Genomic DNA, 27,558 nt, shown 5'->3' with positions numbered 1-27,558 from the left:
TTAATCTTTCTGAAAGCGCTCAGTCATCATTGTCCACACTGCAGCCTTGAGCTCCTGGTTCCTCAGGCTGTAGATGAGGGGGTTCACCGCTGGAGGAACAACCGAGTACAGAACTGACAGGGCCAGATCCAGGGATGGGGAGGAGATGGAGGGGGGCTTCAGGTGAGCAAAGATAACAGTGCTGAGGAACAGAGAGACCACAGCCAGGTGAGGGAGGCAGGTGGAAAAGGCTTTGTGCCGTCCCTGCTCAGACGAGATCCTCAGCACGGCCCTGAAGATCTGCACATAGGAGAAAACAATGAACACAAAACAACACAATGCTAAACAAGAACTAACAGCAATGAGCCTCAGTTCCCTGAGGCTGGAGTGTGAGCAGGAGAGCTTGAGGATCTGTGGGATTTCACAGAAGAACTGGCCCAGGGCTTTGCCATGGCACAGGGGCAGGGAAAATGTATTGGCTGTGTGCACGAGAGCAGTGAGAAAGGCACTGGCCCAGGCAGCTGCTGCCATGTGGGCACAAGCTCTGCTGTCCAGGAGGGTCCCATAGTGCAGGGGTTTGCAGATGGACACGTAGCGGTCGTAGCACATAATGGTCAGGAGATAAAACTGTGATCCAAGGGAGAGGTAAATCAGAAAGAGTTGTGTGGCACATCCTGTGTAGGAGATGGTCCTGGTGTTCCAGAGGGTATTGTGCATGGCTTTGGGGACAGTGGTGCAGATGGAGCCCAGGTCAGTGAGGGCCAGGTTGAGCAGGAAGAAGAACATGGGCGTGTGCAGGTGGTGGCCGCAGGCTACGGCGCTGATGATGAGGCCGTTGGCCAGGAGGGCAGCCAGGGAGATGCCCAGCAAGAGGCAGAAGTGCAGGAGCTGCAGCTGCCGCGTGTCTGGCAATGCCAGCAGGAGGAAGTGCCTGATGGAGCTGCTGTTGGACATTTGCATTATCTTGGCATGGGAATCTGTAAGAAAAGTAATCATGGAATAGTTGGGTTTGGAGAGGACTTTAAATATCCCAGCACAGCCTGGGGACACTTTCCCCCCACTGCCTTCCCAGGGCTCTGCTGCCTGGAGCTGTCCCTGCCAGCAGCTGCTTCCCTGTGCCCAGGGCTGGGCCCTGCCAGTGCTGCCAGAGCCCAGCCCAGCCCTGGGGGCTCAGCTCTGCCCTGCAGACCCCTTCCCAGCTCTGGCATTGCCCAGGGGCAGCTCTGGCTCTGCAGGCTCTGATGGCAACACCTGAGGAGTGTGGAAAAGCGACACTGATGCCACCTGTGAGGGGCCCTCTGTTGATCTCTGTAGCTGCCCAGTTTATTCAGATCTAAGAAAAATTTTTAATTTATTTTTCTCAGCCTGAACTGAGAGGTGAATATCTATGGGCAGTTTCCTATCCAGGCAACCCAGAGCAGTAGATTCAAAAAGCAGGTTTTCCCCTTTTATGCAACTCCTGCCTTGCTGTGCTTCCTGTATGATCTATTTGGAAATGTTCTGCAGTTAAATGCCATGCTGGGAGCAGTCCTGAACAATGCAGCATCCTCCCCACACAAGAATAACACTTCCAAGCCTTACCAGCTGTCTCCTCCCACCCAGATCTTCTCCCCCAGCATGGGAAGCAGCTGCCAGGGCTGGCTGAGAGCTGTCCCTGGCAGGCAGCAGAGTCCCTGCCCCAGCACAGCGCCCTGGGCTGCAGGACCCTGCTCTGCACGACAGCCCTGGGCTCCCCGGGCTGCTCTGCACAAGAGACAATCAGAGAATGTACTCACAGGGTCTGTAGGCATTGGGATGTTCCAGCTTGAGGAGATGGCTCCAGGAGCTGCAGCTGCATTGTCCTGCAGCCAGAGGTTCCTGTGCCAAGGGCTGGCAGTGATTGTGCCCCAGGCACTTCTCAGCACCTTCCCAGCCCTGACTGATTGAAGCTCTCTGTGCCTCTGTGCTGTGCCCGGGGTGGCTGCAGGCAGTGCCCCAGCCCTGCTGGGCTGGCAGAAGAGCTGCTCATCAAGAGAAATGCACTTTTGAAGTTCTTCTTGGTTACCAGGAGCTGCCTCTGTGCCAGGAGTCCAGCCCAGCTCAGCAGCACAGACACAGCACAAGGACTTTAATGAGCCTCTGGGGCTTTGTGCTCAGGCCCTGAACATCAGTCCCTGAGAGGCAGCTGAAGAAACCTCTCAGGAACTCCAAGGCAGAATCCAACTCCAAAGTTTCTTGGACCTTTAATGGGTCCCACTGAGGAGCACAAATGAGAAAGTGTCCCCAGGCCCAAGGCAGAGCAGAGAACTGCAGGCAGTGATGACAGGTGGGGACAAAGAAAAGCCAAGTCTTGGTGCCCTGGGGCACAGCAGGGTCTGTGCCACCTAGGGCTGTGAGGAGACACCTTGTCCTGAGGCCCTGGGGCCTCCTGGCACAGCCCCAGCCAGGCTGGGCACTGTCAGCCTCTTGTCCTGCTCTCAGCATCCTCCCCTAGCCCACATCCCAGTGGCCTCAAGGATCTGCTGGAAGGAGTCCCTGGGGAGCCTTGCTCAGCAATGGCCCTGGGGGCTCCTTAATGCTCACAGAGTTTTTCAAAGGACTGTGGGTTTGACTTTTGCCTTGGAGTCTCTGAGAGGTTTGTGCAATCATGGCCTCCAATTATCTGCTGTAATTAGTCCCTGGAGGGGATTTGTCAGTAACAACATTCAGTGGGGCTCATTAATGCTTCAAGGTACTTCAGTTTTTTTAAGGTACTTGGTGTTTCCCTTTTGATACAGACTCTAAGAGAGGTTTCTGCAATCATGGCCATAATTATCTGCTTTAACGAGTCCCTTGAGAGCTTTGTACTGACATTTAGTGGGGCTCAATAATACTTTGAGATACTCAAGATTTTTAAGGTACTCTGGATTTTCCTTTCCACACTGAATCTCTGGCAAGTTTTTGTGCCATCCTGGCCTCCACTTCTCTCCTCCAAGGAGTTCATGAGGAGCCTGTGTAGGGGATGGACCTCAATGGGACGCATTCATGATTTGAGACACTTGGGGGTTTTCTTCTCACTTTGACTCCTGGAAAGGTTTGTGCAATCTCCTCTCAGGCCCTGAGATTCCACGGCTCAGCTCCAAATGCACCATAGGGGTTATTAGGATCAAGCAAGTCCTGACAAACCATGGCTCTGCCTTGATTTTCCTCTGCTCTAGTGCAGTTCATCAGAAATATTTCTGTAGTGGTTTTGGTTCACCAATTTGAGATTTCTTGGAGAATGCAGCATTTATTGTTGTGGGTTCAGTGTTGGCTAAATACCAGTGCACTCACTAGAATATACTTACTCATTTCCTCCTGTGTGATAAGATTAGGAGAACAGCAAAGCAGGCTCAAAACTTTCAGAAAGTATAAGGAAAAGTTCATTAATAGCAACTAAAAGAAAGAGTAATAAGAACAAATCTTTCAAAAAACTTCTCCTCTCCCTACAACCTTTTCTTTCTTACTGACAATATAAAGAGACAAAGCCAGAATTTTCCGTCAGTTTACCCCAACTATAATAGTCTTTCTTGAGTTCACTTAAGGAGAGGAGTCTCTCTTTCATGCTATGGAGACTTCTCCAGAAGAGACACTTCTCTTGTCGCTCTCAATTTCCATGAATAGCAACTTCCCAGAAAAATCTGCAATTGTGACATTCCTCCCAGTTTTTCAAAGCTCTTTTACAGTTGTGTTTATGGGCCATGTCAACTTATGGGGTATTAGTTAAAAGATGAGCTGTGTAAGAGCAAAGGTTCTCCTCATCTATTTCTGAAATCATCTTCATCTCTGAGGACATCTTTTTCTTCTCCCTGTGAAGGCACAGGATCTCATCACACTTCCCTTTTTCCATGTTCAAACTTCTCATGGGATCACAGCTACTTTGACGTTTGCTACTTTAGCATGGAGGCTTGTGCTGAACAAGTAATTTCCTCGTACTTTTCAATGTGATACAGGGAAAAAGAGAGTCTGATGTATCAGTTAGATCCTTCTCCATAGCTTTACAAGAGGATTTCAGCCCCAAGATCATAAACATCTCCTCATGCCTCCCATCTGGGACTCAACTTCCTCTTCGCTGCCCTCGGTGTCTTCATGTTGCTCCTCTGTGTGCCTGCACTTTGTACTTTTCTCTCACTCGAGGGAGGATGGAAGCACTGAAAGAGTTCATATCTCACCCGGGGCCTGCAGATGGTTCCATGAGCCCAGCTGGGCTCAGTACTTGCAGCCAGACCTGCTCCCTGTTCCTTCGGTTCCATGGGGCCCCGCAGTGTCCCAATGGTCCATTGCTTCCATGAGGCCCTGAGGTGTAATAATGCCCCTTTGGTGACACCAGGCCCTGAAGGATCACAATGGTCTCCAAGGTTCCATCAGCCCCCACAAAGTCATAATGGTCTCTGGGTTCCATGAAGCCTCACTGTGTCACCATGGCCCCTTGGTTCCATGGGCCCTAGTAGTGCCACAATGATCCCCTTGGTTCCATGGGCTCCAGTGGTGCCACAATGATCCCCTTGGTTCCATGGGCTCCAGTGGGGCCACAATGATCCCCTTGGTTTCATGAGGTCCCCAGAGTGTCCCAGGGATCTTCCTTCTTTCGCAAGGAAAGAACCCAGCCCCAGTGTTGCAGGGGCAGCCACCAGAGGCCAAGGCCAGCCAGACTTGATGGTATTGACAGATTTACCTGGGAGCAACACTTGGTATAGGGAGCTTTGGAGGTGGAATCCCAACTTCAGACATGGACGGAGGAGAAGGACGGTTCTTTTACATAGGAAGGAAAGCAGGGAACGCTGATATTTGAGGGGCCAACGAAAGGCGGCCATTAGAGGCCTAGGTCAGCCAGACCTCTCTGTTCTAGTTGCTTTTGTATGAAAGCAACCCTTGGATATAGGGAATTTGGGAGGTGGAATCCCAATTTTGGCCATTTCTTTGTAGAGAAGAACAACAGTTCTTTTTCATAGGAAGGAAAGCATGGAGCCCAAGTGTTTCAAAGGCAAAAGAGGAGACAGGTGGCTCCTGTCCTGGCTCCCAAGCCAGCCAAGCCTGATTGTCATGGCAACTTCTGTCATGGAGGAGTCCTTGGATATCAGAGGAGAAATCTCAATTTTGAACTTGGACTCCTTGAGAAGAAGGATGGTTCTTTTCCATAGGAAGGAAAGCATCAAGCACAGTGTTTTGAGGCAGGTGAGGGACAGCTCCCAAGCGGCAAGGGCAGCTAGACCTGTCTGGCTTTCATTTGGGAGCAATCCTTGGATGTACGGTGTTTTGGAGGTAGAATTCCAGGTTTGGCTATGGGCACCGGGTCAGGATGGATGGTTTTTACCAATAGGAAAGAAAAATGCCAAGTGTAAGTGTTTTGGAAGAAGATGAGAGGTGGCCACCCTTAGACCAACACAGCCAGACCTGGCTGTCCTGGCACCTTTCATCTAGGAACTCTCCTTGGACATAGGGCATTTTGGAGGTGGAACATCAATTTTGGCTGTGGGTGCCTGGACAGAAATAAGAGTTTTCATTAGGAAGGAAAGCACAGAGACCCAGTGTTTCAGAGGCAGTTGAGTGCCAGCCCTCAGGAAGACAAGGCCTGCCAGATTTGTCAGTCCTGGCAGCTTTTCTCTGGGAGCTATCCTTGGATATTGGGAATTCTGGAGGCAGATTCTCAATTTTGGCCATGAGCACCTGGTCGAGATGGATGTTATTTTCCCCTAAGCAAGAAAAGCACATGGTCCCAGGGTTTCAAAGGCAGATGAGAGTTGGGGCCTGGGTGGCCAAGGCAGGCAGACCTGTCTCTCCTGGCAGATTTCATCTGAGAACAATCTGTGCATATACGCAAATTTGGAGGAGGTATTCAAATTTTGGCCATGATCCCCTGGAGGAGAAGGACAGTTCTCTCCCATAGGAAGGAAAGCCAAGAGCTCCAGTGCTTAAGGAGCTGATGAGAAGCAGCCCTCGACATGCCAAGGTCAGCCAGACCTGTCAGGTGATTGCTAGGAGGCCCAGCCAGCCAGACCTGTTCCATGTTTTCTTGGTTTCATGGGACACCACAGTGTCACAATGGTCTCCTTGGTTCCATGAGGCCTTGAAATGTCACAATGGCTTCCTGGTTCCACAAAGCCCTGATGTGTCTCCATGGCCCCTCGGCTCCATGCGCCCTCGCTGTGTCACAGGGGCTCCTCTGTGACACTGCGGGCTGCACAAGGTCACCATGGACCCTTGGTTCCTTGGGGCCCCCAAGTTTCACAATGGTCTCCTTGATTCCATGAGGCACCACAGTGTCACCATGGTTCCTTGGTTCCATGTGGTTCCGTAGTGTCACTGTGGTGTCCTTGGACCTGCACTGTCACAACTGACCCTTGGTTCCATGAGGTTCCGTACTGTCACCGTGGTTGCTGTCAGAGACTGCATGAGAACAATGTCCCAAGACACCTTGGGATGCTCGGAATGCCCGTGTGGGGCCAGGGCCGGGTCAGGTTTGCGGTGGGACAGAGCCCTGCCCCCAGCCCTGGTCTGGCAGAGCTGTCAGTCACACATCAGGAGCTGTGCTAACCCAGCTCTGATTAGCCCAGATGTTAATCAATCAGTCACACACTAGCAGCTGGTGTCTACCCTGGCTCTGATTGGACAAGCTACTGGCAGTCCCACCCCAGGGGTGGGCCCATGAAGGACCAGGGGGTTAAAAGCCAGGGCACGAGGCCAGCCCAGGGTCTGGATACTGTCTTCTCTCGGGGTTTCTCTGCTGGTGATGCTGGAACCCCAGCAGTTGGTACCTATGTGTGTGTTGTTCTATGGATCTTCTGTCTTTCTCTTGTTCTCTATTTCTTCTCCTTGTAATCCTACTTACCTGGAACATTTTTGGTAACTTCGCAAGTTAAGGGTTAAAGGATTTTAGGGTAAATATGTGGGAATCTAGGGCACAGGGAATATTTCTCTGTCTGCCCTGAGGGGTCCTGACCCCCAGAGAAACGCTGCCTTTAACCATCCCCCATGGAGAGGACTTCCAGGACTTTGAGACAGATTAGAATTTACCAAAGTCCAAAAAAGATTAGAGGGTAGTATAGCATGTGCCTTGGGTGAGAAATTTAGGTCTTGGGATTTTTAATATGATGTAGATAAGAAGCAAGATGGAGGAATTTGGATGTAGTCCATTTCATCTTCTTCATCTACTCCATGTTCTGCAGTGTTGGTGGCACAGGGTCATTGGTCAAGGAAAGCACAGTGTAGAGGTTAGGTGGACAGTCAAGGGATGAGTAATTGGTAGATAAGTAGAAATAATATACATTTTAAGAGTTAATTGGGTGAGACAACTTTAAAAGACCTTGAAACCGTACATTTTAGAGCCATGTTGAGGTGTTTATCTAGCGTGCTTAGCCTGGTATGCACAGCATGCAAAACTTTAGAGAAGATAACAATAAACAAGAAGCCGAAGACCAAAAAAGTCCTGTGCATCTCCTTTTACCTGGCACAGAACTGCTACAGGAGGGTTTCCCACATCCAGAAAGCCCTCAAAAAGGCTGAATGTAAAACAAACATCAATAACTGGCACCTTGACAATAATTATAATAGGTTGTTTTTTCCATAAAGTTGTTGTTATGGTTTGGGTTTGGTACAGTTAGTGCTCTTATGAGAATATTTTCTTTTTGGTGTTTGTTGTGAGATGTGACTAGGAATAAGCAAAGTAGGCTCTAGGTTAAACATAAATATTGGAATATGAATCCCAATATAACCAGTTAGATGGTGCCTGGGCCAGTTCTGACCTTCGCTGCTGGGCCAAAGGCAGCACTGCGGTGTTTTACCCCAGAGATACCTTGGCTGCTGGAGAGTGCAGCGGGGCAAGTCCAGGCTGTCAGGACTCCGTTTACCTCAGGAGAGAGAGCTTCTGGCGATGGTGGAGATAAAAAAGGGAGTGGATTCTGCTAGAAGGTTGCCAGATGTTTATTCCATGGTTACAGAGATGTCTGCACCGGGCCACTGCTGCTAACAGAATGGAGGCTGCATGGTCTCATTAACATTTTAAACTCAGGGCAGGGGAAGGGGAGGGGACAGGTGAGCCACCAACCAGGTGAAGGGGCAGGGTCTCAAGGGACTAGGAACACCTATCACACGACGCCTTGCTGGTATGTTAGCCTGATTGACAAGGCACACTCAGCGAGGGGCAATGGGAAAGGGAGAAGGTAAAACAGGACATTGCAACACACCACAACACATAAAGAAAACTTTATTACTTAAACTATAAGAAAAGAAGGAAAAACTTATAAGGGAAAAAAAATTGAAAACTTTACAAAAAAGCACTTTCTTCTTCTCTACTACTAAAAATTTCCCAATCCGATACATTCTTTTAAATTATTAACTGTTTAGCTTGGCACTACATTTTAGAATACTCAAATTTTAGTCTATGAAGAGGAGAAGAGTCTTTTTTGCACTATAGGCTGTTTTTGGAAACACGCTGAAACCTCGTGTGCTTTTATGTCACACGGCGCCGCCCGGAAAGTTTTTTTGCTGCTTGTGACATTTTCTTTTTATGCTTAGTGCTCTCACTACTGTGCATGGACTAGAGCTGCTTTTAGGGTTGTTTTTTAAGGATGCTTTGTCTTACTCTAAAAAGGCACAGTTTCTGCTTTGGGACATCTGTTTCTCTTATTTTTTTTAACTTTCTGAGGCTGAGGGGTCCCCACAATGAATTTTTTTGGTTTTGAGACACTGCTTCTCTTTAAGTGCAGTTTCTGTGTTACAGGAATAAAACTGGTTCAGTTTATGGCTACACAAGAAAAGTCTAGCTAAAAGGCTACTCTAATCATTTCTCTCTCTATTCAGCTAGTCTTCTGTGCTTTTTTCGGGCTAGGTCTTTGTTATCTCATCTCTTGTCTGTCTTCTTATATAGTTTTGAGGAGGATCAGCATTTTTGCGAGGTTTCAATTATGAAAGAAAGGGGTTAAAAATTTCAGTCTCTGCCTGTCTCAGAGCTCTGGCACTCTCACACTCACTGCTGCTCCGGCCAGCACTTCTTCGCTGCACTTCCCCCCCCTTCTTTCTCTTTTCTGGCCGGCTGCTATTACATTCGTTGTCGCTGGCTCTCCCTCTCTCTCTCCTGGCGGCGGGGGGGTGGCTGCCCGAGGTCTCTTGGGGCTCCTCTACCCTTCCATCCTCAAGGGCCTCCTCACCCCCCATCTTTGTCCAGGCCCAGGCCTACCACATGGCTGCCCCTCCCCCACCCAGCTGCTGCTGCTGGACGAGGGAGGGCGATCCGACCTCTTTCTCTCGAAGTTCTAAGAGAGCTTCTCAGGGCTGAAGCTCTGCTTTTAACTCCTGTGTGTTCTCAGAGGTGTGTCCAAACCCCACTGGCTACACTAGGTGTTAATATCAAAATTTGAGCACTCATTGGTTTGACTACAGCGTCTCAGAATTATCACTTCTTCTTGGTCAAACCACCACCGTTGTTTAATGAAGAATGTTGTCTTAATTAGCCAGTCATATGAAATGTGTTGATTAAATGACCAATGAGGACCATGTGTAGCAAACTAAGGTATAAAAGAAGAGGATTGAAAAAAGGGTGGCTTTTTGCCTTTAGCCTTCTGATCTGAGTCATCTCTGATTTAACAATGACATTTGGAGATCTATGGGGACTATTGCGAATCCTTGTGACCCAACAGGAGCTTCTCTAATAAACTTTGCCTTAAGCTCCCACTGTGCCCATGACATGAACCCCTGTGTCTGGGACATCGCAGCTTTTTGGCAGCCTGGCAACTCCTGGGATGTGGAGCCTCAATGAGTGCCTGTGAAAGATTGGTGCCTTTGCAGCCCAAGGTCCCCTGGGATGTCACCATGGAATGGCTGTGACTGCCTCTGATCACACACCTCTTTACCTTCCCAGAAATGCCTGGCACGTCTCCATGGAGCCCCTCTCTCTGCCTGTGACATTCCAGCTCTTGAACAGCCTGGAGACTCTTGCAAAGTCCCCATGGAACTTCTCTGAGGGCCTGTGACAAATCTGACCCTTAGCAGGCAACCATCACCAGGACCCTGTTGCTATGGTCAGTTTCCATGACAACCATCACCAGCCCCCTGTTGCTATGCTCAGTCCCTTGGCAGCTCCATTGATACCCTATGCCAGGGGTGGTTGCCATGGACACCAGCTCAGGCCTGCAGCCAGAGCCCGTTGCCATGGCAACCATTGGCAGCCCCATCCCCATCTCATGGGATCCCAGAACCACAGAATTGGCTGAGCTGGGAGGGACCCATCAGGATCCTCCAGTCCAACTGCTGGCCCTTCACAGGACACCCCAACAATGCCAGCCTGGGCCTTGCAGCGCTGCCCAAACACTGCTGGAGCTCAGAGAGCCCTGGAGCTGGGACCCTTCCCTGGGGAGCCTGGGCAGGGCCCCAGCAGCCTCTGGGAAAAAAACCTTTTCCTGACATCCAACCTGAGCCTGCCCCGAGTCTGCTTCAGCCGTTCCCTCCACTCCTGTCCCTGGGCACCAGAGGGAAGAGGTTCCCACAGCCCCAGCCGGGGACCTGCTCCCAAGGCTGTTGCCATGGCCACCAGGGCTGGAACCAGCTGGGATGCTCGGTTTCCACGCGCCGGGGTTTAGGAATGGGATTCCCCAATTTCCTGCTCCCACTAAAACTGCGCTGCCCTCGCTGCCCTCCCACCTCCCATGGAAAGCACAAAAGGCAAAGATCCCAGGCTGGGATAAGAACAATTTATTAGGAACAGAAGCGAGAAAAGGAACAAATGGAACAGAGACAATATTAATAACAGAAGGGATAAATAAAAAATATTTACAGGGAAAACTAGAACATCAACAACGGTCTCTTCCTGGCCATGCATGTCCCCTGCCTGGAAAGGACACCCTTCTCCTCAGGGAGAGAGAGAGAGAGAGTGCCGTTCCTGCCCCTGGCAATGTCCTGAGGTGGGAGTGAACGTAATGACAGGGCCATTGCCAGACCCCTCAAATGGTTTTTCCGAGCCACATTATGTCCATTGGCAGGGGTTAGGAAAAGGTGCAGGTGTTTTCCCAGCATGGATCATGGGTAACATGGATTACCTGGGCTCTGCTGAATGTGGGTCCTCCATGGGGCATGAAGCTGGAGCTGGGCACAACGATCCTCCTGCACTTGGGGCATTGGCAGGGCTTCCATTACCGGTGCCTCCATTGGTGACTGGTCAAGTGAGAGCTCTGGGTGAAGCTCTTCCCACACTGGGGACACTGGTAGGGCCTCTCCCCGGTGTGGATGCGTCAGTGGGTGATGAGGGTGTAGTTGCGGTTGAAGCCCTTCCCATAGTGGGGGCAGTGGAAGGGCCTCTCCTCTGTGTGAATCCACTCATGTAGGAGGAGATTGGAGCTGCTCCAAAACCTCTTTGCACATGTGGGGCACTCATAGGGCCTCTCCCCACTGTGGATGTGTTGGTGCCTGATGAGTTCTGAGCTGCAGCTGCAGCTCTTTCCACACAGCCCACACTCATAGGCCCATTCCCCAGTGTGGATCATCTGGTGGCGGATCAGGTGGCTGCTGTGCCTGAAGCTCTTCCTACTCTCCAAGCACTTGTAGGGCTTCTCCCCATCATAAAGCTGCTCATGGGCCACCAGCTCCGAGCAGGGGCTCTGTCTACCTTCCTGACACAGGGTGGATCTTTTCTCCTTAGAGCACCCTGGCCTAGGTTTTCAGCCCCTCCTCCTGTGGGATCTCTGGGGCTTGTCCTCTCCACTGGAATCCTGCACTGTGGCACTTCTCAAAACAGCCTCTTCCACGAAGTTCTGCCCTGGGGATTTGTCCTCCCTGTTCTCCATCCTCAGCTCCTTGTCTGGGAAAGGACGGACAAGGAGAGGATGGGATTTGCCTCCGTGCCAGAGGGAAGGGGAAGGAGATCTCCCCGGTGCATCCCCAGCAGGACAACGTTGGCAGCAGGGTTCTACTGCACCCAGGGGCCATGCTGGGTGGGGAAATGGGGCAGGAGAGAGAGGGAAATGGGCACTGACTTCCTCCTCATCTGCCTGGGTGTCCCGGGACATCTTCCTCTTCCTTGCAGCCTCCTCCTCCATCTGGCCAAGGTTTGGGAATGGGAAATCCTGGTTTGGGGAAAAATACAATGGATGAGCACATTGGGTTAGGGGGTTCCTCCTGCTCAAGTCAATCTCTAGTGTTGTGGCACATCCACAACAAGCCTCCATGAGCAACCTGCACTCCCAGAGCCCAGAGCATCCTTACTTAAACTGCTGATGGACAAGGCCAGAGGCGGATCTTTTTGCAGAGCTCCAAACACACTTTATTGCAATGTAGAGGCTCCAGGGAAAGAGACAAAATGGGGCTGAGGACACAGGGTTTTATAAGGGGGAAAGGGGCGGATCTGAGGGTCAAGGGCCAATGGGAACTGAGCAAAGTGGTGCAGAGGCGGGCCAGCCAACTGAGGAACCAATGAGGTAACAGGGGTGGAGCATTGCAGTGAACAGGGAGCAACAGGGGACAAGAGAGGGGAGAACATTCCAGGGGGGGTAAATATAAGGGAAAAACAGCAGTTGAACTGGGCGATAGCAATGAAGCCTGCTGCACTAACATGAGCCTGGAAATGCCTATGGGTGAGACCATTATACTCAGAGGGGTGTCTCTCTTTGACCCTGGTCACCTTTGCCCTGGGGTATTACAGTTCCAATGTTGGGCACCTGGACCTCCAGACTCTAGAAGTCACTGGCAATTGCGGATAGGGAGGCAAAAGAAGGCGTCTCTCAGGTCTAAAACAGTGAACCAGGTTAGTTCAGGTGTTAAACAAGTTAGTAAAGTATATGGATTTGCTACCACAGAGTATAAATTCTTTGTTATCTTATTAACAGTCCTTAATCCAGTACTATCAATTATTGGGCTGATTCCTTCCCTATCTTCCTTTTGAGGGTACTGCTCAATTCTCACTGGTTGTGTTTTTTCTTAAGCTTGATTACTATGCAAGGGCATTTTTCACCCTCCCTGGTACAGCAGAGGCCCATACCCTTGAAAACACTTACGTACTTATTGTAATATTTCTTTACTAATATTCTTCTTAATTTCAATGGCTGTTAATGTTAAGCTTAACATCTTTATATTATTTGCCTCCAGAGTAACCTTTCTCATTTGAGAATGTTTAGCGAATTGAGCATGTACAAAAGATTCTAAGTACACATAGTACACATGTTACTTTAAAGGTTCGCAAAAGTTTGCCTTCTCAGACTGGCCAGTTGTTCAGTTGTTCCCCACACTACAACATAAACATTCTGCACAGGTACTAAAGCTTTATTTAAAACTGAATATATGGCCCTTGTGTTGACTAAAATTCTTCCCTTTTGGGGAGGTCATCTTTATCCTTCTTCCCTTACCTTGGGAGGAGCCTTTAACAAATCATATGTACTCATTTTGCGAACTGTGATTGCTTTGCATTTCAGCATGATAATCTTTGCTTGACTTCATACGTTGCTATCTTATGCTGCATGCTGAACAACACGTTTGATTTGCTTTCTCTTTGCCTTGTTTTCCGTTTCAAGGGACAAGACCAGAGGGCGGTCTGATCTCACAGTCTCTTTGCCATTCTGGGTGATTTCTTATCAGCATACAAAAACCCTATCCCATTTATCGTCCTATTTTAAAACAGTACTAACTGCAATGAAGTATTATAAATCTTTTTGTTTTCTGAGCTGCCCCTGCTGGCAGCCTTCTCCCAGTAAGCCCCTCCTAACAGGGGCTAATTTAGGAACGTCTTTGCTATAGTCAGTTCTCATTATCTCTTTCTCCTTGCCCTATCTTGCCTCCACCCAAACTTCTCTTTACAAAGCTTCACAGTAGTTCCTCAGTGTTCCTCCTACACACACACAGCTCCAGGTGGCAGGTATCAGATGTGATTTCTAACACACGAGCCTTAAGATCTTAGGTTCTGAATCAGCTTGATCAGAAACCTTTAATTTACACCCGGGGCATGTGCCCTGACGCTTATTAGAACAGCAATACCAGTGTTTTCTCACAAACACCACACTGCAATAATACCTGCACATCCAGCTTTTGCCCACAGGTCATTCCCGTGTTCCCTGAGGAAACAGGGCAGCCAGAGCTGTCCCTGTGCTCAGGAGACAGCCACTGTCACCTCACGCAGTGTGTCAGCCTCTTGATGCACCAAAGGCTCCCCAAAATTGCCCACAAAGGCAGGCTATTCTGTTTGTTACAGGGAACTCTAAATCCCTGCAGCAGACTGTTCCCAGTCCAGACGTACTACAGTACCAGCTGAAGTCTCATTAACTAATTCATCTCTTCTATCTAAACTGTTTTCCAAAATATTAGTCTTTCTAGTTCTCTTCTTGCACAATCTAATTAAGCACTGTGTTTACTTACACATTTTTACTGCCTTGCAAAAAGTCTGTGCTTGTCATAGCAGAAAATCTGATATGCCCACAGACACAGAGACAAATGCCCGCCCCCCCCCTCTTTTATCTCAAATTTGCTAGAGCCAAGGCTTGAATTGCTGTGAGGGGGAGAATTCTTGGAATTCCTTTAATTCACTTTATCATAGTTAAGCATAAATCACCATACTATAGTTCTCCTATGTAAAATGCTACTCTTGTTGCAAAGAAAATCATAAAATCTCCACAAACACCACTATACAATCTTAGAATCAAATTACCACAATGCAGTGGAAGAAAACCACCACACAAAATCAATGGGAAAGGGCATATCTCTCAAAGTGCCTGTTTTTCTCAACACAGCACAGCATACCATAATTCAGCATTTACTTACATCAGTTTTTCCTGGACACAATCAAAATAACAGCACACAGTCTAGAGATCAAGTCCAAACATTTAGGGCAAAGGAACTCTCTGAAATCGTACTCACGGTTAAAATGTACCACTCTACACAAATCACTACATTTAAACACAATAAATACCATCACTGACATTAATCCACTTGCTTCTCTGCAGGGCACTTCTCTCCCTGCCCCCACAGCCTGCTGCAACCGGCGCCTCTGGCCTCACTCGGCTGCTTCAAACACGGGGAGTACTGACCCCCCCCACACTGTAGGGCACTGTAGATTTACTCTCTTTTATACACCATACACTTATCACCTGCACGATCACAAACACAGTGCACTGGCCACACACAATAACCATACAGCAACACAGTGTCCGGACATCACACACACACACAAACAAAACACACACGGGCTCACCAGTTCTGCTCTATCAGAACTACGATTCCCCAATACACACATACACGGGTTCACCCGGCTTACCCCCAAAGCCGCTAGCGGTCTGCTCTATCAGAACGATGAACCCTGTCTCTAATACAGCTGCTCTATCAGCTGAACCCATGAACCCAGACGTCTCTGGGTGGTTTACTCCCTTTCTCTCCTTCCTCCCCCCTGGGGCCCCTTAGTACATACCATATCTTCCTCCGCAGGCCAGCAGGTCGTTGTCTGTCCTCGCAGGTGGCAAGTTGAGACAAGCGGAGCCCCACCAGGAAAAAATCCTGGGGCGCACCTTGGAGGTCCGTCTATCCCCCCTGCCCCCGCAGGGACAGAGAACTCCTGGCTTGGCTCGCCAAAATGTTTTGCAGAGAAAAGAAGAAACCTCACAACTTTATAAAAGTTGTAAAGCTCGGTATGTTTATTTACGATGCCGGACGTACACAGAGAAAATTCTCCTAAAAAGGCATGCGTACCCCTGAAAATTTTAGACCTCCTTTTATCCCCCTTCCAAATGCATATGCATACAGTTTCACAATAAGTTCATACATATTCATCCCGCATGACATTTAGCACCAGTTCTTCTTTATCACAGGATTTTCTAGGTTGGGGCAAATTGACCTCGTGGTCTTTTCTGTTTTTCTTTCTCTGTCTCCTTGCTGTCTCGGCATGCGAGTTTTTCCTTCAGCTTTGGCCTCACAGACTTTTCACCGTTGTTAGACACTTCACCTAATTCAGGATGGATCCCTACTCTGTCTCACAAAGACCAGCCAGATCTGTCTGTCCTTGCAACTTTTGTCTGGCAGTAATCCTTGGATACACAGACATTTGGAGGTGGAATCCAAGTTTTGGCCATGGATACCTGGAAAAAATGGACAGTTCTTTTCTATACAAAGGAAAGCCCGGAGCCCCAGTGTTTCAGGGGCAGATGGGAGTGGCCTTCCACATTCCAAGGTCAGCACAACCTGTCAGGTGAACCCTGGCAGTCCATGCCAGCCACACCTATTTCATGTTCCGTTGGTTCCACAGGGCCCTGCAGTGTCACAAAGGTTCTCTTGCTTCCGTGATGCCCTCAGGTGTCATAATGGCCCCTTGGTTACACAAGTCTTTAAGGATCTAAATGCTCTCCATGGTTCCAAAAGCCCAGGCTATCATAATGATCTATTGGTTCCATGAAGCTCCTCCTTATCACCATGGCCCCTTGGTTCCATGGGCTCCAGTGGTACCACAATGATCCCCGTGGCTCCACAAGTTCCCATAGTGTCACAATGGCCCCTTCCCTCCATGAGGCCCTGCAGGGTCACAATTGCCCTTTGGTTCCATGAGGCCCTGCAGTGTCACAATGGTCACCATCATTCCATGGGGCCTTGCAATGCCACAATTTTCTCCACGGATCCGTGGTGCCCTGCAGGATCACAATGACCCTTTGGCTCCATGAGGCCCTGAAATGCTACAATTGTCTCTTGGTCCACAAAGCCCCATGGCTTCACATTTGCCCCTTGGGACCATGCGGCCCAACAGAACTGCAGTGATGTCTTTGGTTCCATGAGGCTCCACAGTGTCACAATGGTCCCTTGGATTTGTGGTACTCTGCAGTGTCACAATGTTCCCTGCATTTCGGAAGACCCCAAAGTGTGACAATGGCCCCCATAGTTCCTCAAGACTCCACAGTGTCATAATGGCCCCTTGGATCCATGGTACTCACAATGTCACAATGATTCCCTTGGTTCCACAAGTTCCTACAGTGTAACAATGCCCTTTGGCTCCACAACCCCCCCCATTGTCACAATGGTCTCCATAGGAAGGAAACAACCGAGCACCGGGGCAGATGAGAGGCAGTCACCAGAGGCCGAGTCTCGCCACACTTGACTGTATTGGCAGATTTTGTTTGGGAGAAAGCCTTGCATATAGGGAATTTTAGAGGCGGAATCCTAATTTCAGGCATAGAAGCCTAGACAAGAAAGAGAGCTCTTTTCCATAGGAAGGAAAGCACAGAGCCCCAGGGCTTCACAGTCAGATGAGAAGTGGCCCTTGACATGTCAAATTCAGTGGGACCTGTCAAACAGCCCCCAGGAGGTCAAAGCAGGCAGACCTGTTCCATGGTTCCTTGATTTCATGGGTCCCCACACTGTCACAGTATTCTCCTTGATTCCACGAAGTCTTGCAGTGTCACAATGGCTTCTTGGTTTCATGAGCCCCAACAGAGTCACAGGGTTCCCTTGGCTCCATGCGGCCCTGCTGTGTCACAATGGCTCCTTGTTTCTATGGGACCCAGTGTTTGATTTTTGACCCTTGCATCCATACTGCCCCTGAGTTGCACAATGGTCTCCTTGATTCCATGAGGCACCATGAGGTCACAACTCACCCTTGATTCCATGAGGTTCTGTACTGTCATCGTGGTTGCTGTCAGAGGCTGGATGAGATCGATGTCCCGAGACACCTTGGGATGCTCGGAATGCCCGTGTGGGGCCAGGGCCCAGTCAGGCCTTGGTTTGTGGTGGGACAGAGCCCCGCCCCCAGCCCTGGCCTGGCAGAGCTGTCAATCACACAGTACGGGAAGTGCTAACATAGTTCTGATTGGCTGAGCTGTCAATCAACCACACATCAGCCGCTGGTGCCTACCATGGCTCTGATTGGACAAGCAATTGTCAGTCCCACCCCAGGGGCGGGCTCATGAAGGCTCAGGAAGTTAAAAGCTGGGGCACGTGGGCAGTCCAGGGTCTGGATCCTGCCTTCTCTTGTGGTTCCTCTCTTCGCAATGCTAGAAACCCAGCAGTTGGTACCTATGTGTGTGTTGTTCTGTGGATCTTCTGTCTTTCTGTTGTTCTCTCTTTCTCCTCCTCCTTCTAATCCTACTTACCTGGAACATTTTTGGGCAACTTGACATATTAAGGGTTAAGGGATTTTATGTTAAATGTGTGGGAATCCAAGGCACAGGGAATAGTTCTCTGTCTGCTCTGAGGGGTCCTGACCCCCAGGGAAACACCGCCTTTCAGCTTCATCCATGGAGAGGACTTCCAAGACTTTGAGATAGATTAGAATTTCCCAAAGTGTGAAATAGGTAATAGAGAGTACTATACTATGTTCCTTGGGTGAGAAATTTAGGTTTTGGGGTTATTAGTATGGTGTAGATAGGAAGCAAGATGGAGGAATTGGGGTGTAGTCCCTGTCTTCTTCATCTGCTCTATTTTCTGCACTGTTGGTAGCACAAGGTGATTGGTGAAGGAAAGCACAGTGCAGAGGTTCTGTGGACAGTCAAGGGATGAGTTATTGGTAGATAAGTAGAAATGATGCACCTTTCAAATGTTTATTGGATGAGACAATGTTAAAAGAGCTTGAAACTGTATGTTTTGGGGCCATTTTGCAGTGCTTTTCCAGTGCATTGAGCCTGGTGTGGACAGCAATGCAAACTTTAGATAAGATAACAATAAACAAGAAGCTGAAGACTGAAAAAGTCCCATGAATCTCTTTTTACCTTGATTAGAACTGCTACAGGAGGGATTCCCCCATCCAGGGACCCGCAAGAAAGGCCCAACATAAAACAAACATCAATAATGGTGTTATCTGAGTGGATTTTTGAGGAAACACTTAGCTGACAATGTTTGGAATAAGTTGGCTTTTTTCCATAAAATTTTTTACTGAAGGGTGTTGTCTTAATTGGCCAATCATGTGAAATGTGTTGATTAAAGGACCAGTGAGGTCCACCTGTAGCAAACCAAGGTATAAAAGAAGAGGACTGAAAAAACAGGTGGCTTTTAGCCCTTAGCCTTCGGATCTGAGTCTGTGTCATCTATGATTCAACAGTGACATTTGGGCATGTATGGGGGCTATTGGGAATCCTTTCTGCATGTTGTGACCCAGCAGGAGTTTCCCTAATAAATTTTGCCTGAAGGTCTCACTGTGCCCATGACAGGAACCCCTGTGAGTGTCTGGGACATCCCGGCTCTTTGGCAGCCTGGGGACTCCTGGGATGTCACCGTGGAGCCCCCATGAGTGTCTGTGACAGATCGGTGCCTTTGCAGCCCAAGGTCCCCTGGGATGTCACCATGGAATGGTTGTGGCTGACTCTGACCACAGGGCCCTTTACAGTCCCCAGAAATGCCTGGCACGTCTCCATGGAGCCCCTGTCTGTGCCTGTGATATTCCAGCTCTTGAACAGCCTGGAGACTCTTGCAAAGTCCCCATGGAACCTCTCTGAGGGCCTCTGACAAATCTGACCCTTAGCAGGCAACCATCGCCAGGACCCCGTTGCTATGGTCTGTTTCCATGGCAACCATTATCAGGGTGCTGTTGCTATGGTCAGTCCCTTGGCAGCTCCATGCAGACCCTGTGCCAGGGGTGGTTGCCATGGACACCAGCTCAGGCCTGCAGCCAGAGCCCGTTGCCATGGCAACCATTGGCAACCCCATCCCCAGGCTCACGGGATCCCAGAACCACAGAATTGGCTGAGCTGGGAGGGACCCATCAGGATCCTCCAGTCCAACTGCTGGCCCTGCACAGGACACCCCAACAATGCCAGCCTGGGCCTGGCAGCGCTGTCCAAACGCTGCTGCAGCTCAGAGAGCCCTGGAGCTGGGACCCTTCCCTGGGGAGCCTGGGCAGGGCCCCAGCAGCCTCTGGGCAAAAACCTTTTCCTGACATCCAACCTGAGCCTGCCCCGACTGAGCTGCAGCCGTTCCCTCCACTCCTGTCCTTGGATATCCATGCCGAAGGAGAGGAGGATGCACCAGAAGGAAAGGGCAGCTGGGCTTCACCCTTCCACAGGGAAGAGGGGGGGCAGAAATCTCTCGCCCTGCCTCTAGATGCTCCCACAGGTATGTGAGGGCTGATCCCAGAGCCCCAAGGGTCACAGTCAGGGCTGCCCTCAGGGAACGCTCACCTGGTATTGAGGGGCAGCGTGGGAGCACCTGGATCTTGGAGCACCCAGCTGCCCCCCATGTTTGGAGGTGCTTGAGGAGGGCTGGGATGATGCCAGGGACATCCTGCAGTGACATCCCCCTGTCCTGCCCTGGGTGAGCTCAGTCCCAAACCTGACCCTGATCCTGGTCTCAATCTCACTCCATGTTGAGACACACTCCCAGTTCTGTATTTAATCTCATCCCAGTCCCAGACTCGTCTAGCTCCAGACCCAATCCCAACCCCAGCTCTAAAGCCAATCTCATGTCTAGCCTTAACCCCAATCCCAGCTCTAATCTAAATCTCTGCCCCAAGTCCAATCCCAGCCCCAATTCCAGTCCCTCCCTAAATCCTCAGCCCCAAACCAAATCCCAGGTTCAGCCCTTCTGGGGGTTTGCGGGTGTCTCTGTCCCTCTGACCCCGATGATGTTTGAGTGGGGTCACACCAGGGCTGAGAGGGACAGAGACCCCCCCCGGCCTCCCCAGGTGTGAGAAGGTCGGAGAGCCCCCCCAGCCCCGAGCACCCTCAGCAGTGAGAGGGACACAGAGCCCCTGGTCCCCAGCCCTGCACAGGCATTGCCTGAGGCCAGAGGGATGGACACCCCCTGAGCATCCCCCAGGGCGAGGGGACAGTGACCCCTGAGCATCCCCTGGGCTGAGAGGGACAGAGACTGCCCGAGCACCCCCTGGCACAGGAGTGAGAGGGAGGGAGACCCCCCAGGCATTCCCTGGGGTGAGAATGATGGAGACCCCCTGGGGAATGGCCTGGGGTGACAGGGACACCCACTGGGGAATGGCCTGGGGTGACAGGGACAGGGAAAACCCCCCCAGACCCCTCCCATGCATCCCCCAGGGCAAGAGGCACAGAGCATCCCCTGGACACTTGTCCCAGGACAACACTGGACAAAATAAACTTGGTAGATATCAAAGTTGACTCTGCAAAATACTTTGATGAATATTTGATTTTCCCACAAGTCATTTGTGATGGAAATGCAAACAAATCCCAGACTTTAATAAAATGACAATCAAAACTTCTTTGTGGTAATTCCAAGTTCCATTGGTCCCGCACAGCTCCACCTCAGCTGCAGGCACACTCTGATAAAAGAAAAGTGGAAATTTGGCCCAATACAGGTTATGAAAAGGCAAGGCTCTGTGTAGCTGTCACAAAAGTGACAGGGACAAAGAGAAAAATTATTCTTAGATTAGGCAAAGCCCCCCAGTCTCTGTAAGAGAGTGACTGGGACAGAGACCTCCCCTGGACCAGGGCAAGTGTGACATTGTCCCCTGTGTGGCCTTCCTGGAGTGGGAGTTTTACACCTGAGCCAGTTTGGGTAAGGGGGGTGGTGTTCACCCCCTGAGCATGGATTACCCCACTGTTTCAGGTTGCAATGCAAGATGTAACCAAATGCATGTTTTCAATCACCATCTTCATCAACTGTTACAAACAGGTGAGGCAGTGTTCTTTATCTCTTCCATGACTCACCCTTGATAATGCCCTCCAGGGGAGATATCTTCTGTGAATGGGCCATTGTGTGTCACTGCAGGACTGATCAAATTCCATCATCCCATTGTGATATGCTCTGCCCAGGGGGAGGATCCAAGCCTTCCTACCTGGATATATTCTGAGGCTTTTAACACCAGGAGCACCTTGCCTGCTAGATAGTAATTCTGGTTTAGACCATCCCCCGGTTTGCCTTCTAACCAGTACAAAATTTAGTGTACTCATCCCTTGTTTTCCTCCCAAAACAGGATTACCCATGCCCAAACCTTTACCAGATGGAAGAGGAAGCTGCGAGGAAGATGAGGATGCCCCAGGACACCCAGGCAGGTGAGGAGGAAGTCAGTGCCCCTTTCTCCCTCTCCCCTGCTCCATCTCCTAGCCCAGCATGGCCTCGGGCTGCAGGACAACCCTGCTGCCAGTGCCATCCTGCCGGGGATGCACTGAGGGGATCTCCTTCCCCTTCCCTCTGACACGGAGGCAAATCCCATCCTCTCCTTGTCCTTCCTCTTCCAGAAAAGCAGCTGAGGATAGATACAAGGGAGGAGAAATCCCCATGGCAGAACCTGGTAAAAGAGGCCGTTTTGAGCGGCTCCTTAGCACAGGAATGTGATGTGGAGGAAAAGCCCCAGAGATCTCACAGGAGGAGGGGCTCTAAACCCAGCCCAGGGGGCTCTGAAGAGGAAAGACCCACCTTGAGCCAGGAAGGTGGACAGAGCTTCAGCCAGAGCTCAGAGCTGGTGGTCCATGAGCAGCTTCATGATGGGGAGAAGCCCCACAAGTGCTTGGAGTGTGGGAAGAGCTTCAGGCAGAGCAGTACCCTGATTTGCCACCAGTGCATCCACACTGGGGAGAGGCCCTACGAGTGTCCCGAGTATCAGAAGAGGTTTCAGACCAGCTCCCATCTCCTCTGCCACCAGCAAAATCACACAGAGGAGAGGCTCTTCCGCTGCCATGAGTGTGGGAAGGGCTTCAAGAAAAAATCCACCCTTATCACCCATCGGCACATCCATACTGGGGAGAGGCCCTACGAGTGCCTCACATCATGAGTAGAGCTTCTCCATGAGCTTGGACTTGACCAGACACCAATGGAGTCATCAATAAGGAAGTTCTGTGAGTGCCCCAACTGCAGGAAGAGCTTCATGCCCAGCTCCAGCTTCTTTCCCCATTGGAAGTCGTATGTTGGGAAGAGCCCTGGTGATCCATGTTCCCTGTGATCCATGCTGGGAAGACAGCTGTCCCTTTTTTTGCCCCTCCCAATCAAATGATGTGGCAGTGAAAACATGAGGGTCTTCCCATGGCCCTGTCATTACATTCACTCCCACCTCAGGTCATTGCCAGGGGCAGGAAAGGGGGTCTCTCTCTCTCCCCAGATGAGAAGAGGGTCCTTTCCAGGCAGGGGGAAATACGTGGCCAGGAAGAGCCTGCTGTTGATGTTGTAGTTTTCCCTGTAGATAACTTTTCTTATCTCTTCTGTTATCAATATTTTTTCTGTTCCATTTTTTCTTATCTCCTTGCTGTTCCCAATAAATTGTTCTTATCTCAGCCTGGGATCATTGCCTTTTGTGCTTTCCATTGGAGGCCGGAGGGCAGTGAGGGCAGCGAGGTTTTAGCGGGAGCAGGAATTTGGGGAATCCCATTACTGAACGCTGGCACGTGGAAACCGAGCATCCCAGCTGGTCCCAGCCCTGGTGGCCATGGCAACAGCCTTGGGAGTGGGTCCCTGGCTGGGGCTGTGGGAACCTCTTCCCTCTGGTGCCCAGAGACAGGAGTGGAGGGAACGGCTGCAGCTGAGTCGGGGCAGGCTCAGGTTGGATGTCAGGAAAAGGTTTTTGCCCAGAGGCTGCTGGGACCCTGCCCAGGCTCCCCAGGGAAGGGTCCCAGCTCCAGGGCTCTCTGAACTCCAGCAGCGTTTGGACAGCACTGCCAGGCCCAGGCTGGCATTGTTGGGGTGTCCTGTGCAGGGCCAGCAGTTGGACTGGAGGATCCTGATGGGTCCCTCCCAGCTCAGCCAATTCTGTGGTTCTGGGATCCCATGAGCCTGGGGATGGGGCGGCCAATGGTTGCCATGGCAACGGGCTCTGGCTGCAGGCCTGAGCTGGTGTCCATGGCAACAACACCTGGCATGGCGTCTCCATGGAGCTGTCATGGAAACAGACCATAGCAACAGGGGCCTGGTGATGGTTGCCATGGAAACAGACCATAGCAATAGGGGGGCCCCTGATGGTTGCCATGGAAACTGACCATAGCAACAGAAGCCTGGTGATGGTTGCCTGCTAAGGATCAGATTTGCCACAGGCCCTCAGAGGGGTTCCATGGGGACTTTCCATGAGTCTCCAGGCTGTTCCAGAGCTGGAATGTCACAGGCAGAGACAGGGGCTCCATGGACACCTCACAGGGCTTTCTGGGGACGGTAAAGAGCTGTGTGGTCAGAGGCAGTCACAGCCATTCCATGGTGACATCCCAGGGGACCTTGGGCTGCAAAGGCACCAATCTGTCACAGGCACTCATGGGGGCTCCATGGTGACATCCCAGGAGTACCCAGGCTGCCAAAGAGCTGGGATGTCCCAGACATCCACAGAGGTTCCTGTCATGGGCAGATAAATTTATATAAATATGTATTCTCTATTATGGTAATGATTAGACAATATTGCCTTATTCAGAAATATTTATGCCAGGATGTAAGAGATGTAAAATATATGATACATGGCACTAGGAAATTATTTCAAAGCAACTGTATTAAGCAAAACCTGTAATTAAGCAGAGATTGATGTCACTCCTGCAGACCAATGACTGTGGGCAAATCTCTTTGGCTCAGCCTGGAGCAGTGACCTTGAGGGTGTCCCCACCGCTGGGAGGAATCCCCACACCCCTCAAGAAGGGAAATGTCAGGAGATGCTGTCGTTAAAATTTGGGACGGGGATTTTCTAGTCTGAGGTGCTGCCCTGTCAGTCAAATGTGCCCAGGCTGCGCCAGCTCAGCAGCTCTGCAGAAGCACTCAGTGGTGTCACTTGGTTGCTCCTTTCTCTGGGGATTTTTCCAGCTCTGCCACAGCTTCAGCTCTCTCTGAGGATGCTGAGCTTTGGGATGGAGGAGTCAGGCCGGTTTCAGTATTATTCACCCCAAAAGCAGTGTGACACTCCTTCTTCATTTCCCACTGAGGGCTTTGCAAACAGGGCTTTGCTGGAGTTTTTAGAGGCCATTGCAGGCAGAGCCTCCTGCCCCAGCAGGAACTGCCATTCCTGTGCCATAAGCAGGGCAGGTTCCACTGCAGGAAAAGCCCCAGGCCAGCCCCAGCACAGGGAAGGCCTCGAGCACAAGGGCAGAGTGCCGTGCTGGGAGCTGTGCCAGGGAGAGCCTGAGGCACCAAAGGCACCTTGGCAGCAACAGCTGCTTGCAGGCCATGGCCAGAAGCCTCCCTTGGCAGCCTGGCCTGGTGGCCACCACTGCAGAGCTGCTGCCTCAGGGCTCATTCCTGTCGGGGCACCAGGGTAGCTATAGATCCAATGGTGTCAGGAACCCACGTCTTAAGAGAGGAACCCACTTGCCGTGGCAAAAAGTCCAAATAAGGACCACACTAGACAAATCCAGACCAGCTTATTTTTTATTATTATTAACACATTAGCCTCAGAACATTGTTAGATGTTAGCAGCATGCTGGCCTAATGGGAAATGCCCCCGAAGGTGGGGAAGAACTGAATGACATAAAATCATCTCAGTTTAGATTTCAGCCAATCACACAAAAACAAGACATATTGACAAGCTTTCCATCCAATCTTATAAAACATACGTAATTGTAATTAAAACAAAGACTGTTTCATAAGAAACAAAGAACAGAGCTCTATTCACAGACACCTTCTAAAGATATACATTAAATAAACTTGTTGCCATCCTAAAACCAAATCTACAAAGTCCTATTGTTATTTGTCACGTCTACTGCTTGGGAAACTTTCCTGTTTGCCTGGGAAACATTTCTGCTGTAACAGAACTTCGGGCCACATCCTGAGACCTATATACTCTTTTTTAACCATTTCCTAAAAACCCTCTGACTTTATGGATTCCCACACACTGGAAAAGAGTGAGGCTCCAGAACACCTGCAATATATTGATGACATCATTGTGTGGGGGAAGACAGCAGCAGAGGTGTTTGAGGAAGGGGAGAAAATCATCCAGATTCTCCTAAAAGCTGTCTTCGCCATCAAGAAGAACCAAGGGACCTGCTCAAGAGATCCAGTTTCTGGGAGTGAAGTGGCAAGACGGATGGCGTCTAATTCCCACCGATGCCATCAACAAGATCACAGCAATATCTCCACCCACCAATAAGAAGGAGACACAAGCTTTGCTAGGCGCCATAGGTTTTTGGAGGATGCATATTCCCGAATACAGTCAGATCGTGAGCCCTCTCTACCTGGTCACCCGTAAGAAGAACACTTTCCACTGGGGCCCCGAGCAGCAGCAAGCCTTTGCACAGATCAAGCAGGAGATTGCTCATGCAGCAGCCCTTGGCCCGGTCAGGACAGGACCAGAGGTGAAGAATGTGCTCTACTCTGCAGCCGGGAACCATGGCTTGTCCTGGAGCCTTTGGCAGAAGGTGCCTGGGGAGACTCGAGGCCGAACACTAGGATTTTGGAGTCGTAGCTACAGAGGGTCTGAAGCCAACTACACTCCCACAGAGAAAGAAATCCTGGCTGCCTATGAAGGAGTCCAGGCTGCCTCAGAGGTAATAGGCACTGAAGCACAACTCCTCCTGGCACCCCGACTACCAGTATTGGGGTGGATGTTCAAAGCAAAAGTTCCCTCTATGCACCATGCCACCAATGCTACATGGAGCAAATGGATTGCTCTTATCACACAGCGCACCTGTATTGGAAACCTGAATCGCCCTGGGATTCTGGAAATAATTACAAACTGGCCCGAAGGTGAAAACTTTGGTCTCTCTGAGGAAGGGGAACAAGAAGTGACATGGGCTGAAGAAGCTCCACCATACAACCAGCTGCCAGCAGAAGATACACGATACGCTCTCTTTACTGATGGTTCTTGCCACATTGTGGGAATGAACCGGAAGTGGAAAGCAGCCATATGGAGCCCCACACGACAGGTGGCAGAGGCCACTGAAAGAGAAGGTGGATCAAGCCAACTTGCTGAACTCAAAGCTGTTCAACTGGCCCTGGACGTTGCTGAGAGAGAGAAGTGACCAAAGCTCTACCTCTACACTGATTCATGGATGGTAGCCAGTGCTCTGTGGGGATGGCTGGAGAGGTAGAAAGAGGCTAACTGGCAGCATAGAAGAAAAATATTTGGGCTGCTGATGAGTGGAAAGACATTGCTACCAGGGTAGGGAGGTTACCTGTGAAAGTCCGCCATGTAGACGCCTGTGTCCCCAAGAGTAGAGCTAATGAGGAGCACCAAAACAATGAGCAGGTAGACTGGCCTCAAAGATAGGGGCGTCCAAGATAGATCTAGATTGGGAAAACAAGGGAGAGTTATTCCTAGCTTGATGAGCCCATGATGCCTCAGGCCATCAGGGCAGAGATGCCACCTATAAGTGGGCACGAGACCGAGGCGTGGATCTAACCATGGACAGTATTTCTCAGGTTATCCATGACTGTGAGACGTGTGCTGCCATCAAGCAGGCCAAGCGAGTGAAGCCCCTGTGGTACGGTGGTTGGTGGTGGAAGTACAGGTATGGGGAGGCCTGGCAGATTGACTACATCACACTGCCCCAGACATGCCAGGGCAAGCGCTACGTGCTGACCATGGTGGAAGCCACCACTGGATGGTTGGAAACCTACCCTGTGTCTCATGCTACAGCCCGGAACACCATCCTGGGCATTGAAAAGCAAGTTCTGTGGAGACATCGTACCCCTGAGAGGATCGAGTCAGACAATGGGACTCATTTCAAGGACAGCCTTATCAACACCTGGGCTAGGGAACATGGCATTGAGTGGGTGTACCATATCCCCTACCATGCATCAGCTGCAGGAAAAGTGGAGAGGTACAACAGACTGTTA

The 27,558-nt window shown here is 50.4% G+C and overlaps 1 protein-coding gene across 1 annotated transcript; it reads right to left on the bottom strand.

Annotated features, from left to right (window-relative positions):
- LOC141727772 (olfactory receptor 14A16-like) lies at positions 1 to 26,911 on the bottom strand. The gene is made up of 2 exons (XM_074534057.1): positions 26,895 to 26,911; positions 1 to 799 (listed from the first exon to the last, which is right to left on the bottom strand). Exons 1-2 carry the CDS (start codon positions 26,909 to 26,911, stop codon positions 1 to 3), a joined length of 816 nt encoding a protein of 271 aa, XP_074390158.1.
- Between the last annotated feature and the right edge of the window lie 647 nt (positions 26,912 to 27,558).

The sequence above is a fragment of the Zonotrichia albicollis genome, unplaced genomic scaffold, assembly GCF_047830755.1.
Source record: "Zonotrichia albicollis isolate bZonAlb1 unplaced genomic scaffold, bZonAlb1.hap1 Scaffold_254, whole genome shotgun sequence".
In the NCBI taxonomy this organism is placed as follows: domain Eukaryota; kingdom Metazoa; phylum Chordata; class Aves; order Passeriformes; family Passerellidae; genus Zonotrichia; species Zonotrichia albicollis.
Note: the sequence above shows the minus strand (reverse complement) of the source record. Positions and strands in the feature narration are given on the sequence as shown.